Raw genomic sequence first — 18,733 nt, 5'->3', positions numbered from 1 at the left:
CACACACACAAACCTGCTGCTGCACATATACTATATTACCAAATGCATATTCATAGCTGAAAATAATGATCTATTTTCCCCTGCTTTGGTAATATTTTCTCAGCCCCCACTGGTTTTAGAACAGACAAGCAATCTCCCACATTTTATTGATTAGGTCTTGCATTCCTCTAACATCAGCTCTGCAGGTGTACTTTCCCAAATTTGTAGATCTTTTTTTAATTCCTCCAATACACAAAACGAATTGACGACAGCAGAATCATCACCAATAGTCTGTAATTTATTTGTTGTTTATCTAATATTTCAAATCTCCTTCCCCCCACTTACATTGTTTGAGATATATTATATTTTATTGACAACCTTTACCAATGTATTTTCTTTTGCTTTATTATGTTCATCCTCAACACCATTGAGGAGAAGGGGAGTAATTGCTGCTGAGATAAACTAAACTGAGCTAAATCTTTTTTAATGGGCGTCTTGGGGTCTGTTGTCTGTGTTATTACCCGACTCTAAGTTTCTTATATACAATAGCGTTGCTCTCGAGTGGATCCCTTTTTGTTGGCGCTTCCTGGTCTGGGTTGCACCTGCATATATTCAGATAGAATCAGAAGCAATTATTTTCTTAATTTAAATTGGCAATCGAGATGTTGGTGCACATTAATGAGTTTGATTGTGATCAGAAGTATTCTTTCTGTACTTTGTTGCCCTCTGCCATTTTACAGTGGACTTCCTAACACCCAGGCTATGGCGCTGCCTGGTGGGATACTCATAAACCAGGATACTGAGGCGTGTTAAGACCATCCTGTCTACTGATGGATTTTGGAACCATGCTGACTCCATAAAGGCCTAATGTTGTAGTCGAACCAACATTCTGGACTTTCCCTGAATTTATACATTTTAAAACACTTTTTTTTTATGTATTTGACAGTGAAATGTTGCAGTCATTTTTTGTAAAATTACAGAAAATGCAGCAACTTTTGTCAATAAAGTTGACAACAAACTCATTTGTTTGCAGTAGTGGGTTATTTTCCCAATACATATTATGTGGATTTTATTTTAGATTCATTCACCAACTATAGTGCATCAACATTCATTAATACTACTTCTACTAAACTACGATTAGCCTACTCACAATGAATTACAAAATAATACTTCAAACGTACAAGTAAAGACTTTATCTCATTCACCAACTAAGCCACGTTGCAACATGTTTATTTACTGTACAGAAGTGGCTGAATTATTGGCTCACAGTCTGCCATATAATAGTCATCCGACAGATAGCAAGATATTGAGACAATATTGACATAACCCTGCATCGCAGTCAATAATGAAACCTGTTCTTTTTGTAAATAAATGTGTTGAACATGATTGCTCTATGAATTATTAATGAAGTGAGTCTAACACTTGATTCTGTGGTCAGTTATAGTTAGTAAGTAAACTTGCCATTGTAGTTATACATTTAGAAAATTAGACATTTTTCTAATAACTCTTCAAAATGACTGAATGTTCAAAAAGCCTAACATGTATTTGGACAAAATGATGCAGTTCTGTGAAACAGAAGTGTACTTGGACCAAACTGTTCATAAGTTTTTCATTGCTTTCACACAAAATGCACTGAATTACCACCAAAATCCATGAACTCTTTTCGCATTTATCCTCCACCATATTTGCAGCACATTTTTCAAATGCGAACACGCTGTTTTAAAAACCTATTCCAAACACATTCAAAACTGAATGATGGCAGATTGCGTGCATTTCTCTAGAAACCATATTTGAAGTATATAGAAAAAACTTTGGCAGAATACTTACAATAAAACCAAATAGTCAGTCATCATTTCAAACACAGCTGATTGCAATTTCAGCTCAGAACCTCCCTGGGTGTTTATAGTCTTGTCTTTGAACAGACAGAAGTGGACGGCTTCAGGACTATTATTATTATTTGATTATTTTTTAACACGAATCACAGAAGACAGGTTGGTGGGGAGAAAAGAGTGGCATGGACATGGAGGATGAAGTGTTTTACTGATTTGAGTGAGTAGCTTTGGAGGTAAGATTAATTGTTTGGCCAAGATGTACATTCATAATTCAGACTGTATGAAGAGTTTTGAAAAAATGGCTTCAGTATTGACCAATTGCTTGTTAGAAATTTGAAGAAAAAAAACTGTAAATTATTAATCGTTATCATAGGAGCTGTAGATTAATTTTTAATCATTTGACTAAGTAATGGGCTAAACATTTCTGGTCCATTTTCTTTACATCTTTTTGGCTGTTTAAATCTAAATTCATCTGATACGATTTACAAATTTAAAAATCAGAACTTGGGAAGTATTATAACCCAAGCAGAAGCTGTGGAGTAAAAGGAACAGTATTTCCTTCTGAAATGTGGCAGGATACATCTAAAACATGACACAAAATGAAAATATTCTAAGATCCTCAAATGTGAAATACAGTAAATTCACTTTTCAGTCCTGCACACAGGCACTCAGGTGGATGCTGCCTGTGTGTGTGTGTGTTGCCATCATCTTATGCAGCTAATCCCTCTATTTATATCCGCCAAACCAATCCTGCAATATTGGTGGTGGTGGTGGTGTGTGTGTGTGTGTGTGTGTGTGTGTGTGTGTGTGTCTCAGACATTTACAGGTATCTTTTCGGCCTCAGCAGACACATTCATCACATGCAGCTTCTTGTGTGCTCCAGATGAACTGCATGTGCCCAAAAGTAATAGAAGGTACCATTACCTCCGCCTCAGTATTACCTCTGACTTATCTTACTCAAACAGAAAAACACACCTCCACCTTCCCATCACCACTGCTAATGGACATTATGTTCTGTATGGAACATGAAAATCCAAAACACCACTTTTGGCAAAGTTGTTCTGCTTTTCTTCTTTTTTTTTCATGCGTAGCTTATTATATCCTCCTGAGACCCATGAAGAAAAAAGGGTTATTCTAACAAATAACTTCAAAAGGCTGTTTGAGGGGTTAAGACTTGAGGTTTGGGAGGTTATCAGATTTAGGTTTGGGTAAACATTGGAGTTAGGCACTTAGTTGTGATGGTTAAGGTTTGGGTAAGGCGCTGTGAAATGCATAATGTCGATGAATGTCCTCACACGTGTGTGTGTGTGTGTTTTCGACTAAAAAGGCTCATACTTTCCATTCTAGACACTAATACCAATAAAGTTCAGAGCTCTAGCTTGTAAACACATGGTGGCTTTCATCACATTGTTCCCGCTCATGCTCCCGCAGTCCATGGATCCTAACTGACCATAAGTGCATTAGAAAATATTAAATATTATGCTTTTATCAAGGTTAAATTACTGAATGAAACTATTTAACGTCCTCATCTGTCAAATGTTTCCAAAAGCTTTTTCCAACATTTCCTGCTTTTGATTCCTCAGTACAAAGCAATATCCGCAGTTATTGCAGCCCCTCATCACAGGTTTATAAGTAAAACAGACAAAAATATCCCCAAAATAAACACAATTTTGTGAAACAGGATTTTCTTATTCTCTTGTGTTCTTACCCCGATAATCATCTTGGAACAAGCCGTGGCAGTCAAGACCCCCAGGAAGAAGAGCCAGTGGTGTAGATGTGTGATGGCCCATGTGGGAGACCGGGATTGTAGTCAGGTCTGTTATGCTTGAGTGTCCACAAGCCAATTTGTCAAAAGCAACTTAGAATTCACACGGTTCCCGTCCATGGGCTCCAGATAGGACACGACCAATCTCTCCTCTCTTGTCATTCCTGGTTTATGAAGAAAAAGACGATTTTGGCAGCAAGATGCTTTTGGTAAACCAGGCACGGCCCAGTGGCCTTGTGTCTGTCAGGACAACGTGTAGACACTTCAGAGCAGATTGTAAAAATGGCAGCCAGTTTCAAGTCCTGCTTGATATCTAATCTACATGGTAAGGTTACACTGACAGCTGACACATCATTCATTAGGGAGGGTGATGAGCTCCTGTCGAGCCGGTGAAACCCTTCATAGTTCTGATTCATTTCTTCCACAGAGGCCAAACAGTCTGACTTATACCTTATGTGCCTGAGAAAGTATCAAAACATCTTTTTCTTATCAATACTAAAGACTGTATACAAATATTTTAATTTCAATATTCATTAATATCATTGCAAAATAGGTTAATGGGACTAAAATGACTTTGTAATGGACAGCATGTCTGAGAGCGGTGATAACCTTAATTATTTTAATAATTTGGACATAACTGTGGGAGTGGGAGACAAATAAAGGTTTACTAACTAAAGTTCTAAATATTTGGCATATTTCACAGTGTTTTATTGCTTTGTTGTAAATTATGACTTTGTGGTTTCTATTTAATGTCCATTGATCATAGAAATGTATTCCACCCGAATCAGAAATGAATCATATTGAATTAATAAAATGGCTTTCAAATGTCCTTGAATTAGGTTGGTGCATTAGAAGCATTTAACACACAATTTACATGAAATGAATCTTGCGTTTTTTATGCCTTGTGCTTTAAAACTTTCCAGGAGATTGTTTTCATTCTTTTCCTTTGATTTGAATATATAATGAGCTGAGATCTAGTAAGAAGACAAACTACCCTCAACACCATCACTGAAATAATAGCCTTCGTTTCAGGATGGAGATTATTAGAAGGCCCATATGGATCGCAGTTATTTTAAATACTTAAAATATTTATGAGGATATAATGGTGGGATTAGAGAACCTGTAATACTTTACAGCTCTGTTTGTAGCAAGTATGCAAGCAAGTTGTTGACAAAACTTTCACAGAGCATTCATGATTTGTGTTAATTTCATGCCCTTGAGCCCCCGCCCCAAGAAAAAATCTGACAAGAAACAACAAATATGTCTGCAATTGTATTTCTCAAGAATTGTTAAACCCCCATTTATCATCTCACGCCCCCTCATTCTTATCTTGTGGCCTTTTGGAGGGGCCTGGCCCCTGGGTTGAGACCACTTAACCAATTTGCCAAACGACCAAACCTGAAGTATAAAGATTTTAATGTTTAAATATTGATTCATAAAATTTACCTCAATCAGGCAGTCTCATTTAGATTTAGATCTCCTTTACAAGAGAGACCTGCGGTAGAGAAACAACAAATAAAAAACAAAATCAGCCAAACAGAAAATAACACAACTGCAGAGTACAGGGAGCCAAGAAACAAGGAATCAAGAAAATCACTAATAAGAATCCTAAAAAAAAACATAAAATTATTAGTCTTTGAAATCTCCAAGGGAAGTGTAACAACTTCAGGGTAATTTGCAGTTTATTCCATTTAAACAGAACATATTACCTGAAATAAGTTTTGCCAACATTAGGGATAAGTTTAACTGGATCACGTTCTGTAGATACTAGATTCAAATGAGAGAGAAGTTACGTGAGGTAGTGAAGTAGCTATTTCATCTTGAAGATGAAGAAGAATACATGAAGAACAAGTGTTAACATCAGCACTGCTTACAAAACCAAAGGAAGATTTGCAGTCAGGTGAAGGTGGTGCAGTGGGGACTCCCTCTACTGGACAGATTTGGTAATTATCTACAGTTGAATCTGCAGACGTAGTAAAAGGCCATAGAGCAAGAACTGGTGATTAAAAGCTTCAGCCGTGCATGATCTTGTCAGGGATATGAGCAGATTCTAGTCTGATCTGAGGCTGTAAGTGAGTGAGTCCATGGTGAGTTCTGCAGAGATTCTACTGTCACAGGCAGAAAGAGCAGACAGATCATAATTTGATGTATTGTATCTAATCGTGCTGATGTAGATGTTGTTTGTTTTGTTGCCTATAGGGTTAACCAGTCATCAGTGCTGCCACTGGATCTATAGCCTTGGACCAGGCTCTGTCTCTGCTGTGGATGACACTGGATTGTATCTGTTTTTAATTCTATCTATTGTATGAGGGACATGTCTGTCAGCGATGACATTAACAGACTGGGAGAAGTTCACCAGTCCCGCAGCTGGAGCAGTGATAGAGAAAATGTCGTCAATGCCAGAGATTGACAAATCATTTGATGAATCTTAAAGTTTGGATTTCTTCTGATGAGGTTTAGTGATTTCATTGTCTCTGACACATGTGGAAGGAACGCAATCATAATGTCTGTTAGCAAGTATGATATAATTATTATGAAAATATTTAGAAAATTGCTCTGGTGGGTTTGTCATTGAGCTGGAAAATATTAACAGTCTTATTTGTATTATTAATAAAAGTAATTATTAACACAGGAGACCTTCACAGTGTCATTCAAAATATCAAAATGTGCTGAGTTAGGGCAATGTACACTCACTGGCCACTTTATTAGGTACACCTTGCTAGTAAAAGGTTGGACCCCCTTTTGCCTTTAGAACTGCATTAATTCTTCGTGGCATACTTTCAACAAGGTGTTGAAAAGGTGAAACATTCCTCAGAGATTTTGGTCCATATTGACATGATAGCATCACGGAGTTGCTGCAGATTTATCGGCTGCACATCTATGATGCGAATCTCCCGTTCCACCACATCCCAAAGGTGCTCTATTGGATTGAGATCTGGTGACTGTGGAGGCCATTGGAGTACAGTGAACTCATTGTCATGTTCAAGAAACCAGTTTGAGATGATATGACGTTGGTGACATGGTGCATTATCCTGCTGGAAGTAGCCGTCAGAAGATGGGTACACTATGGTCATAAAGGGGTGGACATGGTCAGCAACAATACTCAGGTAGGCTGTGGCATTTAAACGATGCTCAATTTGTACTAAGGGGCCCAAAGTGTGCCAAGAAAATATCCCCCACACTATTACCCCACCACCACCAACCTGAACCGTTGATACAAGGCAGGATGGATCCACGCTTTCATGCTGTTTACGCCAAATTCGGACCCTGCCATCCTAATGTCGCAGCTGAAATCGAGACTCGTCAGACCAGGCGACATTTTTCCAATCGTCTATTGTCCAATTTTGGTGAGCCTGTGCGAACTCTAGTCTCAGTTTCCTGTTCTTAGCTGACAGGAGTGGCACCCGGTGTGGTCTTCTGCTGCTGTGGCCCATCTTCTTCAAGGTTCGACGTGTTGTGCGTTCAGAGATGGTATTCTGCATTCCTTGGTTGTAACGAGTGGTTATTTGAGTTACTGTTGCCCTTTTATCATCTCGAACCAGTCTGCCCATTGTCCTCTGACCTCTCACATCAACAAGGCATTGTCGTCCACACAACTGCCGCTCACTGGATATTTTCTCTTTTTCTGACCATTCTCTGTAAACCCTAGAGATGGTTGCGCGTGAAAATCCCAGTAGATCAACAGGTTCTGAAATACTCAGACCAGCCCGTCTGGCACCAACAACCATACCACGTTCAAAGTCACTTAAATCCCTTTTCTTCCCCGTCCTGATGCTCGGTTTGGACTTCAGCAAGTTGTCTTGACCGCCTCTACATGCCTACATGCATTGAATTTAGCCATGTGATTGGCTGATGAGCTATTTGTGTTAACAAGCAGTTGAACAGGTGTACCTAATAAAGTGGCCGGTGAGTGTATATACCAACAGTGGCCACATGCAGGAACATCTCCCTCCAAACAGAGAGCTCCAATACAATATATTCATATTTCTTGATGATTTCATAGACGTTAAGGCCGTCTCCTATAAAGATCAGAACAAAGTTAATAATCAAATAATGTCTTATATAATAACACCTTGGTGACAGCAGCCAATTTATGCATAACAGGTAGTCTAAGTACAATTTGCTGACAAAACAAAAATTTTGTATGCATTACTTTTGCACTTTTATTAAATTGCTTTCTGTAAGAAGGTGTTTGCTGTTTTCCAAATAATTTGATGTGATGATATGTATGGTCAGGTAGCCTATGGTGTATGGTTTGTTGTGAAGTCTTTGTTTGTTGATTTCAAAAGCAGATTTAGGCAGTGCTGACAAAAACTGACACTAAGGTTTATAACTGACCATAAGTGTGTACATATATAAACCATATCTAACTGTGGGAAATGCAGAAACTTAATGTCTCCGGGTAACTCAAACAGCAACTAACATGACTTTCAACAGCCACATAATGACCAATTTTAACATTAGTATCTTAAAGTACTATAGGTCTCACACTTGCACTTCATCGTACATCATATGTACACACTTCTGGTCAAACTGGCTCCTCCATCCCCTGCTCCCACATTTGAAAGTCCTTCCATCCTTGTGTGTGTGTATATATATATATATATATATATATATATATATATATACACACACACACACACACACACTATGCATGATTCATTTGTAATAATACATCAGAACACATGGAATAGGCCAAAATCTGAAAACTGACCAGTACATGTGCCTGTAGTATCTGTGTCGTGTGTCGCATCCTCCCTCCTCTCCCACAGCTTCTCTGAATGACTCTGTAATACCACCAATCGCCAGCAGAGGGAACGAGTATAAATACTGTTGTGACGCGTGATGTCCCGGATCATTCACATCCAGCCATTAATGAGGAGGACGTCAGTGTCCGTGCGGCTCGTCACAACACTGCTGTCAGCCCCCGGCCTGAGTGTGTCAGTGTGTGACTCTCCTTTCCTCCTCCTCGGGTGTCCATCCTCTCCGCGGTACTCCCTGTGGTCTCTGTGATCAAGATGCAGAAGAGAAGGAAGCCAGAGCCGATCCAACTCAACCCGATCCCGGATGGAAACACCATCAACGGCACCGGAGCCACAGAGTGAGTGACAGCGTTTATCTACCACCGATTGACACTGGGGGGGATATGGATATTGATAATGGCTTCTTCTGATCCATCATTTATATCTGATGAATACTCACTGTGCTGTAAAGGCCAACGCGACTGGCAGCACCACACAGATAACGAATGGTGTGTGTGTGTGTGTGTGTGTGTGTGTGTGTCTGTCTGTCTGATCTTTCTGCTACTAATGATCATTTCCGGTTTTTTTCTCCAAATTTTGCCTTTTTTTGCTTTTTCTAAATGGCTGCAGAGCCAACTGCTAATTTATTATCATATTTCTCTCAATCAACACTATTCATTTCAAGCACTCATTTAAACACTTGGCTCCTGAAATCCTGATGATTTCAATATGTTTGTACAGCTTCCTTATGCCAAAAACCTCAGAAATGCATCTTATTCGAGTATTTCCCAACATAAATGATCTAAACATCACTGTCTGTCGTGTGCAACTCTCTCAGCTTACCTTTTGAGTGACAGTGATTAGTCCAAGGTTGACCTCTCCTGGGAGGCGGCATGTAGAGGAGTATCTCTGTGTGTTTGTGGAACTTTTGCCTGTTCCCACCATCCTTTGAAAAAAGCACAGTAATGGAGACATTAAAATGTTGTGACACTGTGCTCTAGTTCTCAGTTCACAGAGAAAAGTTCAGTCAGTCCAGCAACAAACACTGAATCAGATGAGATGAAAGTTACATAACACGTCGTCCCCGTGGTGGCCGCTTTTCTAATGTGTTGTAGAGGCCGAATACTGCATCGTGTCATCATTAGATTATACGTGTCAAGCCATCTGGGTCTTTTTTTCAGTGAATTGTGTGAAATCGAATAAATATAAATATTACTCCGCAATAAAATTTCAGCTGTTACTTGATGAAAATGTATTAGTCTGCAGCCAACAAATATTTCTCATTAATGCTATATATTATATATATATATATATATATATATATTATTTAAGACAAAAAAAGGAGCACTGTCGCACATTTAAGAAACGGGAAGCACAGTTTTTGCTTGAAAAATGACTCGTCAAAACATTTGTCTGGGGATCAACTTATCCTCAAATCAGCTAATTGTTTCAATCTACAAATTCAGGAGCCTTGTTGACAGAAGCCGACACTGGGCAGAAAACACCCCAGCTTTCCATTAGAACGAATATGATAAGGCACACATTAAAATCATAAGGAAGGATACGCATATGTGTAATGTTGCACAGTGGAATTGTGCCTTTGCTTTGTTCAGTAGAAGTTGTTGATGACATAATGTTTAAAGCATGCAGAGCACATTCCTCCTGCTGCTTCTGCTGCTGCTGGGCAGGCTGCAACGGGCCAAGGAGCAGCATGTCAGGATGAAGGAACAATCAACAGCTCTGATGTGGCAATCTCCGCCGTGGAGGGATCCCTCCTGCTACCTGCTACTACAGTCTCCATATGTGTGTGTGTGTGTGTGTGTGTGTGTGTGTCCAGTGATACTGCTGTGTTGCGCACTGTGCCATTGAGGCTGACATTGTTCACACAAAAAAGCCATGGAGCCCGGTGTCACCCCCTCCCATAAAAAGCCAGTTTCATGTGGGTCTGCACTCTAAGCTGCCCGAGGCTCTCAGGAAAAGTAAATCCTGTTCCGGTCGAGTGACGGTAGATGTCGGGTCTGCAGGTGCACAGTTGTCCCTCACACGCCGTAGACTTTTTGTTCCCTAGCATATAGCATAAAACTCAACTCGTGAAAAAAAAGGAAAGGGGGTCAAATTTGCTGCAGTTACACAGCATTGACAGAGCAGTTCAAATATTGTTGGCCTAAAATGAATTTGTATGTTAAATGCTCTGGTGACGAAAGCATTTTATGGTTTGCAAAGGGCATCTGAACCTGTAAAAACAATAATTGGCCAAATGTCAATGTCAGACATGTCAAAAACAACAAAAAACAACAAATACCAGAAGTCAAAAGTGGAAGGATGAACTGTTTCTTCAAGAGTTTAGAACTTTGCCAAAGAGTTGCAGACCAGTGAGGGGGAGGATTGAATTTGAAGGACCAGGACACTTTGCTTCACATGTGATGGAGCAGATTTTGGAGAAATATAGCTAAGCTGGCCGCTGTGGGCTCAGAAGTACAGTGTTGAATCACTGCCCACACCCAACATCACAGCTGGGTGTCAAGGGTCAAGTCGTGACCACATCAAGAGGTGATGCATGGAGGTGCGTTGTTGTGTAATGACGTGTGGACATGTCCCAGTTGAAAATGCATAGAGGTTAAATAGTCAAACTACTGAATAAAATCACTGAGACACAATCACTGCTGTGTCACAAAGCCGTTTCTGTTTAGGTCAATTCTCACCTTCCGGCCTGGCAAAGAATCGGTGCAGCATTACAGACATAACTGAACTGGACCAAGATCCTCCAATAATACAGTATTGTTTTTAATAGCTCTCAAAGTGATTTGCCAGTACCTACCACGGAGCGCTTCCTCCGAGTGAAATGGCTGGAAGCCGTGGGAGAACTGTAGTGAGTGGCCCACACGTTGCCAGCTAAGCATGTGATAGTATCAGAGAGCATATATGAACAAATAACACCAAACTGTCCAGACTTGTTCGAGCAATTTTCTAACTACCTGAATTTCTTGGATAAAATGCTACTGCCACATGCATCCAGACTGAAGTGTCTGCCTCTAATATTTAGGGAATTCTTTGATCTAAACAGGCTTCGGTGGCTTTAGTGACTTAACATGACGTTCACTCTCACGAATCCAGGATTAAAAAGTTTTCCATGTGTACAAATAAAAGTACTATCCTGTTCCAGCAGAAATGAACTAGCGCTTTTTGTTGCAAAAGCATCCGTTTTCATTCACTCAAGCATTGTTTTTTATTCTTATTAAATAAAAAATCCTGCCTTCCTTCTGGTACATACAGCTATTCTATTTATGTACATTTTGTCCGATTTAATCTCATGGGCAGTACAAGAAAAAGTTTAAGAATCTTCAAAATTAAAAGGAGACACCTCTTTCTGGTGGTCAAGCTACAGACATATGTCTTCTCTTTTATTGAAGTCCCGCTGTTTGTCCTTGGACATTGTGTGGATGGGCTGCAGCGTGCGGCAGCTGGAGTCCCTCCCACATATTGTGTGTGGAGTGTGTTTCAGGCTGCTGCTCTTCGCAGAATCTCCAGCCTCCTCCACCTCCAGCTCTTGTCGACAAAACGCCCACGCCGCCCACAGCCAACTCAAACTCAGCACCTTGTCTCCATGGATATGCAGGCCTTTTGTCAAAAATAAAAAAAAACACTTAACCCTCTCTTTACTGTGTGTTGGAACAACAGAGAGATGAGCACACTCCCCTGCTCTCCGCTGAGTCGTGACAAAACCCACCTTATTATCACCAGAGAATTGTGGTCAATAACAATACAAATATGGAAGACTAGCACTCAGGACTTAGCGGCTGAAGATGGTTGACCTAATAAAAAAAAAATTCACTGACCAGCTGTTTCAGTTAAGATGACGTGACGAGTCGTTATATTTTTATAACCTTGATGGTAAAAGCTTAGACGGACTAAGTGTTGCTGTGCGTCGCGTCTTGATACAAAGGAGGAGGAGGAGGGGAGGTCAAAGAGCAGTGTGGAAGCAGATGCGTCCCGGTTGTAAACAATGTAAACAATATCTTGTCGAGCGAACACAGTATGCTGTAACAATCTTGTCGTTAGCCTCAGCAAGATTCCGTTTACATTGTGTACAACCAGGAAGCATTGTGCTTCTACAGCGGCAGGTGAGCAGAGCTCGCTCTACAGTTGACTAGTCGAGGAAATGTGTCACCATGACAACAGTGCGACAACAGCAGCGTCAGCGCTCAGAGGAAGACTGAGCTTCGTCACATTGGGATCTGGGAGAGGGATGCTGAAACACACGCCGGCTCTTTGGTTGGTTTCCATTGTTCCCAGCAGCACGTGCAGCAGTAGCTGTGTTACACTAAACTCTGTCTTTTCTCGGAGGATTCACGACCACAACAGATAAACTAGATCACCATGGATTACTTCATGCCTCCTGAGGGGAAAGCAAATACTTCCAATAAACAATCTGTCTGAACGTCTGAATGAACTCAGGACGCTTTTTTATGTAGGGGAAGAATACTTCATCAATACACGAATTGTTCATCATTTTTTCCTACCCTTTGTTAGAACAAACTTGGAGGCACTGCAGAAGAAACTAGAGGAGCTCGAGTTAGACGAGCAGCAGCGGAAACGCCTGGAGGCCTTTCTGACACAGAAGCAGAAGGTGGGAGAGCTGAAGGACGATGACTTTGAGAAGATCTGCGAGCTGGGTGCAGGCAACGGGGGAGTTGTCTTCAAGGTCTCCCACCGACCCTCCGGTCTGATTATGGCGAGGAAGGTGAGCTGTGTGTACTTGTATTATACAACTACATATGGCGTTTTCCTCCCCAGTACGTCACACAGATATAGATTTTTACAGAAATCATCACTGTTTTTCACAGAGTGTTGAGAAAAATGCATCTTATTTTGTGCACAAGATGGAATACAGGTTACTGTCAAAAATATATTTTCATATATATATATATATATATATATATATATAAAATTTAAAAAAACATGGATCTATATTAACACAGTTCCCTTCCTAGCTCGCTTGTATCGTATCTGATTTGTGTGCACACATCCAATATCCAAAAGCAAGGCGGCACCACCCACCCCGTCTTTTTGTTCTGTGTGACGTGAGAGTGTAAACAAAACCTGGTGTCTTCTGTGTTCCAGCTGATCCATCTGGAGATCAAACCGGCCATCAGGAACCAGATCATCAGGGAGCTGCAGGTGCTCCATGAGTGCAACTCCCCCTACATTGTGGGCTTCTACGGAGCTTTCTACAGTGACGGAGAAATCAGCATCTGCATGGAGCACATGGTACAATTGTTGGGTTAATATATCAGAGCTGACCAGTATTCTCTTTGAGCTGCTTTATATGTTGTACCTGACAGTGTCCAGTATTTGTTTCTTCACAAACTCTGAATTTCAACGAGTCCTTTCAGGAGATGCTCATCCGTGTTGTTCTTCCCTGCTGGTTGTAGGACGGTGGCTCCCTGGACCAGTCGCTGAAGAAAGCAGGCAAGATCCCAGAGCAGATCCTTGGAAAAGTCAGCATCGCTGTGGGTACCTCCAACACCTCGCCCACTAGTTGTGTGCTCCCGTTGTTAAATTACAGCTATATTTGTGTTGTTTTTTTAATAGAAAACAACATCTCTAACTTGAATCTGCTTATATGCAATATTTGTCTTTCCAGGTCATTAAAGGGCTCTCCTACCTGAGGGAGAAACACAAGATCATGCACAGAGGTCAATCACTAATTTACTAAAATATGATACAAATAAAATGCAGTTTGACACATTTAAACACTGCAAACGCTAAACTGAAAGGACAAAATCCTCACGCTTCTCTAAAAAACATTTATCCAGAAATGTAATATGAAGCTTTGGCGGGACAAGTTACTCAGGCAGACATCTCCAAAAGTTACAGCCTTTATCGTTAAAAGAAAAATCCATGTTGTGTTTCACTGTGGAGCTGCAGTGAAAACATAGTAATAAGAAAAGAGGCAATTTTGCACAAATGAGGCTGTAATTTAGAGAGATTTATCCAAGTCAGATTAGTGATGCTTCATTTTAGCTTCAGATAATTTTCTGCACAGAACAGATTGGGTTTTGTTTACCACCACATCCAGAGCACATCAGGGAGGGACACTAAGACGGTCAATATGAGAAGGATAAACATTGGGATGTCCCACCTCACTGTTGTTTTAAGGCACATTCGCGAACATTGTTTGCTCTAAATAACTTGAGGCTGAAGTGCAGTGTCACATTAATGTAATTTCAGGTGCATGGACGAGGTGTTTGTGAGAAAAAAAAATGCTAGAGAAGACTGCACGTTGTCCCCTGCCAGTTCTCCTAAATATTTCATGTCCCTCTTTCAGACGTCAAGCCTTCCAACATCCTGGTGAATTCCCGCGGTGAGATCAAGCTGTGTGACTTCGGAGTGAGCGGACAGCTCATAGACTCCATGGCCAACTCCTTTGTGGGCACTCGGTCTTACATGTCTGTGGGTGAAAATGGACACACTTTCCCTGCTGCACATAGCTTCACACATTAGCTGTAGGGATTTTTGCGTATTTTACCTGGAAATTGCTTCATACATAGGCTTTATGTCAAAAGGCCATATATCTTTTCAGTGTTTGCCATGTTAAAAATAGGTTCACGTGTAACCACAGGCTGTGCAATTAATCAGATTTATACCACCGCAAAATATAAATTGTTGTAATAATTATGGAATGGCTTTTTATTTTGCAGCCCGAGCGTCTACAGGGCACTCATTACTCTGTTCAGTCGGACATCTGGAGTATGGGTCTGTCCCTGGTTGAAATGGCCATTGGACGCTTCCCTATCCCGCCACCCGATGCCAGAGAATTGGAACAGATTTTTGGCCTCCCGGTGGATGGGGACTCAGCCTCCAGCGAGTCCTCCCCAAAGCCACGGCCTCCTGGGCGACCAGTCAGCTGTAAGTCTGAGATGACACTGGCTCATCCAGATTCCTCAGTGCAGCCTTAACTGAAATTTCAGCCAGTTGAAAATGTTTGCCACAGTATATTAACTTAAATATTTTCATGAAAGGACAGAAAATAATGTTTAGCGCAGAGGACACAGTGAATAACTTTCTTTCCTCCCCCATAGCATACGGACCGGACAGCAGACCACCAATGGCAATATTTGAGCTACTTGATTATATAGTCAATGAGGTGAGTGTGCTCCATTATATCATGACATGAACTTCCCAGGAGACTATTGATCAATGTCTTTACCTGCAGTTTGATCAGACCATATTTGACCTATTCAGTGTTGACTGTACATCTCATTTTCAGCCTCCACCAAAGCTACCTGGGATATTTAGCTCTGAATTTCAAGACTTTGTGAACAAATGGTATGTAGTTTTTTGTTTTGTTTTTACCATTTACCAGCATTAAATGCCAGTGTAATGTCCACAAATCACACTTAATACCACTAAGTGGTGTGAAATCTGCTCACCTTAAGTGCTTTGTCTCAATTTCAGTTTGATTAAGAATCCTGCAGAGAGAGCAGACCTGAAACAGCAGATGGTGGGTGTGCATTCTCAACTGCTCTTATTTACTAGCAATTTGTTTTCTACCCATTGACCAGTTCACACTGCTCCATTTATCCAGGTGCATCCTTTCATCAAGCAGTCGGAGGCAGAGCAGGTCGACTTCGCAGGCTGGTTGTGCAGCACCATTGGCCTCAACCAGCCCGTGACACCCACCCATGGTACCACAATGTGACCTGTTCCGCCAAACCCCATAACACATGGTCCTCTTTGGACTGGAATTGCAATATGGGTAAATTGTATCTGTTTATACTGAATATTCAATGGTTTAAAAAGTTGTGCAATCAACAGTTATATATTTACACCTGAATGCCAGGTGAAATTAACTATGTATTGAACATTTCTCTGGGCTGTATTGCAGGCCAGCCTGAAAAGCCATCTTTTTCTAATGATTCAAGTTAATCATGACAAATGCTGCTCAGCCTATGTGCTTGATATTCCTCTTTACCCCAGTGTCCTTTCAGCAGCAACAGATCCATATCTTTTTGTGAAATCGTATTGTGAAATAAAAATTTGAAATGACATCCGACTCATGAATTAGAAATCACCATTTATTATCACTGAACTCCAGTCTGTTGAGTATGAATTTAGGCCTGAAGCTTTTGCAGGTGCCCTCTTCTTTCCAGGCCTCTTCTTGGGTTTCAGCATCTTACCCTTGATCTACAGATCTTGAACAGTTTCACTTCTTACCGCAGGGTCATGCTTGTGGATGGCATGACGTCTTCATCATAATAGTCAAGTTCTTCGGAACTCTGCGGTTGCTCTTCTTGCTGTAGTGACAATAAAACTCACCGTTAACTATGAACTGCTAAACTGCAATGTTTGTAATAAACTTGTGTCGCTCAGAACTTCCATATAATCACGGTTCAGAAACACGGACCTGAAGTGGAACATCATCATGTTTGGCCAGCTAAGAAACATTAAACTTAAATGGAGCAGTGCTTACTTGGGTGCACAAAGTGCTTTCTGGATCTCCTCACTGTTAAGAATCCTGCTCAGGTCTGTGTTGGTCATCTTGTGCATTGGCAGGCTGAAACGGGAGACAAAGAAGGTTAATGTATGGAAACTATATATAAACAGGAACCTGACCAGTATTGTGACACTCAGAACTTCATTAAATATCACATAGATTCAAAAACACGGACCTGAAGTGGAAGCTCATCACTGTAATATGATCAACACGATAATTTATTGTGGTACAGTGTGCATGCTCCTTAAATACTCACTTGTAGTCAACTTTAAGGGAGGCGGGTTTACGCCAGGTGCCGTACACCACAGCTTGCTGAAGTGCTTCCTGGATCTCTCTCTTAAGAATCCTGCTCAGGTCTGTGTTGGTCATCTTGTGCATTGGCAGGCTGAAATGGGAGACAAAGAAGGTCAATGTATGGAAACTATATATTAACAGGAACCTGACCAGTATTGTGACGCTCAGACTCAGAACTTCATTAAATATCACTGATTCAAAAACACGGACCTGAAGTGGAAGCTCATCACTGTAATATGATCAACACATTTATTCTTGTGGTACAGTGTGCATGCTCCTTAAATACTCACTTGTAGTCAACTTTAAGGGAGGCGGGTTTACGCCAGGTGCCGTACAGCTCATCCAGCTTGCTGAAGTGCTTCCTGGATCTCTCTCTTAAGAATCCTGCTCAGGTCTATGTTGGTCATCTTGTGCATTCGCAGGCTGAAATGGAAGACAAAGAAGGTCAATGTATGGAAACTATATATATAAACAGGAACCTGACCAGTATTGTGACGCTCAGAACTTCCATAAAAATCAGGGTTCAGAAACACGGACCTGAAGTGGAACATCATCATTTTTGACTAGCTAAAAAACATTAAACTTAAATGGAGTAGTGCTTACTTGGGTGCAAAAAGTGAAAAAGTGCTTCCTGGATCTCTCTTAAGAATCCTGCTCAGGTCTGTGTTGGTCATCTTGTGCATTGGCAGGCTGAAATGGGAAACAAATAAAGTTAATGTATGGGAAAAAACAAACAAGAACGTGTACAGTATTGTGACGCTCACTCACTGCCATGATCATTTTTCTTGTGCATGCTCCTTAAATACTCACTTGTAGTCGACTTTAAAGGAGGCAGGTTTACGCCAGGTGCCGTACAGCTCATCCAGCTGGCGTGCTCGGTTAAGAAGTATCCAACATCACTTCCTGACCCAAACTTGCAACACTACTGGTGATCATCACTTTTGTTTACCTGCAGTTTGGTCAGGCCATACATGACCTATTCAGTGTCGACTGTACATCAATTTTAAGCCTCCACCAAAGCTGCCTCGGATATTTATCTCTGAATTTCAATACTATGTGGACAAATGTTATGTAGAATTAGTCTTTTCATATTTACTTTCCAGAAATCACTTTATGCCATCTAGTGGTGTTTAAATGTGCTACACTTCTTAAAAGGCTTAATCTCCCGGTTTCAGTTTGATTAAGAATCCAGTAGAGAGCAGACATTAGCCAGCTGAGGGTGGGTGTGCATTTTCAACTATTCTCATTTACTAACCATTTGTTTTCTACCCATTGACCAGTTCACACTGCTCCATTTATCGCGGTGCATCCTTTCATCAAGCAGTTGGGAGGTAGAACAAGTCGACTTTGCTGGCTGATTCTGCATCACCATTGGACTCAATCAGCCCGTGACACCCACGGTCCCGCAATGTGACCTGTGCCACCAAACCCCATGGTCGCCTTTAGCCTGGAATTGTATTATGGTAAAGAGTATCTGTTTATACTGAATATTCAATGGGTTAAAAAAAGTTGTGCAATAAATAGTTATATAGTCAATATAGTTAGTGTACAAACCTTCAGGCCAAGTGAAATTACTATTGTACTGAATGTTCATCTGGGCTGCATTGCAGGCCTGCGTGAAAAG

At 40.9% G+C, this 18,733-nt stretch overlaps 2 protein-coding genes and 4 non-coding genes across 6 annotated transcripts; 1 reads left to right on the top strand and 5 right to left on the bottom strand.

Moving 5' to 3' along the window:
- Positions 1-8,419: 8,419 nt before the first annotated feature.
- map2k1 (mitogen-activated protein kinase kinase 1) lies at positions 8,420-16,367 on the top strand. Its single transcript, XM_035641730.2, has 11 exons — positions 8,420-8,677; positions 12,849-13,059; positions 13,440-13,586; positions 13,751-13,828; positions 13,963-14,014; positions 14,647-14,771; positions 15,020-15,227; positions 15,401-15,465; positions 15,589-15,647; positions 15,777-15,822; positions 15,907-16,367. Exons 1-11 carry the CDS (start codon positions 8,595-8,597, stop codon positions 16,018-16,020), a joined length of 1,188 nt encoding a protein of 395 aa, XP_035497623.2. The 5' UTR covers positions 8,420-8,594; the 3' UTR covers positions 16,021-16,367.
- Positions 16,368-16,382: 15 nt separating this feature from the next.
- On the bottom strand, positions 16,383-17,685 carry LOC118314935 (60S ribosomal protein L4-like). Its single transcript, XM_035641733.2, has 4 exons — positions 17,400-17,685; positions 17,072-17,200; positions 16,792-16,875; positions 16,383-16,615 (listed from the first exon to the last, which is right to left on the bottom strand). The coding sequence occupies exons 2-4, from the start codon at positions 17,191-17,193 to the stop codon at positions 16,543-16,545; spliced, it is 279 nt and encodes a 92-aa protein (XP_035497626.1). The 5' UTR covers positions 17,194-17,200; positions 17,400-17,685; the 3' UTR covers positions 16,383-16,542.
- On the bottom strand, positions 16,684-16,750 carry LOC118316089. The gene has a single exon (XR_004795092.1). It is a non-coding gene; the product is annotated as a small nucleolar RNA SNORD18 (small nucleolar RNA).
- LOC118316083 lies at positions 16,945-17,015 on the bottom strand. Its single transcript, XR_004795086.1, has one exon. It is a non-coding gene; the product is annotated as a small nucleolar RNA SNORD18 (small nucleolar RNA).
- LOC118316087 lies at positions 17,276-17,344 on the bottom strand. The gene has a single exon (XR_004795090.1). It is a non-coding gene; the product is annotated as a small nucleolar RNA SNORD18 (small nucleolar RNA).
- Positions 17,604-17,671, bottom strand: LOC118316084. Its single transcript, XR_004795087.1, has one exon. It is a non-coding gene; the product is annotated as a small nucleolar RNA SNORD18 (small nucleolar RNA).
- Positions 17,686-18,733: the final 1,048 nt, after the last annotated feature.

This window comes from Scophthalmus maximus, chromosome 7 (assembly GCF_022379125.1).
Source record: "Scophthalmus maximus strain ysfricsl-2021 chromosome 7, ASM2237912v1, whole genome shotgun sequence".
NCBI classification, from domain to species: domain Eukaryota; kingdom Metazoa; phylum Chordata; class Actinopteri; order Pleuronectiformes; family Scophthalmidae; genus Scophthalmus; species Scophthalmus maximus.
This window is presented reverse-complemented; position numbering and strand designations above follow the sequence as displayed.

Excerpts from the sequence above, each read along its gene's own strand:
- map2k1 (XM_035641730.2), top strand. The coding sequence starts at position 8,595 with ATGCAGAAGAGAAGGAAGCCAGAGCCGATCCAACTCAACCCGATCCCG. Across the intron at positions 13,587-13,750 it reads GCATCTGCATGGAGCACATG|GACGGTGGCTCCCTGGACCA; the intron begins GTACAATTGTTG and ends TGCTGGTTGTAG. Across the intron at positions 15,228-15,400 it reads TCCTGGGCGACCAGTCAGCT|CATACGGACCGGACAGCAGA; the intron begins GTAAGTCTGAGA and ends CCTCCCCCATAG.
- LOC118314935 (XM_035641733.2), bottom strand. The coding sequence starts at position 17,193 with ATGCACAAGATGACCAACACAGACCTGAGCAGGATTCTTAAGAGAGAG. Across the intron at positions 16,876-17,071 it reads TCCCTTAAAGTTGACTACAA|CCTGCCAATGCACAAGATGA; the intron begins GTGAGTATTTAA and ends CTCCCGTTTCAG. Across the intron at positions 16,616-16,791 it reads AAAGCACTTTGTGCACCCAA|CAAGAAGAGCAACCGCAGAG; the intron begins GTAAGCACTGCT and ends TTGTCACTACAG.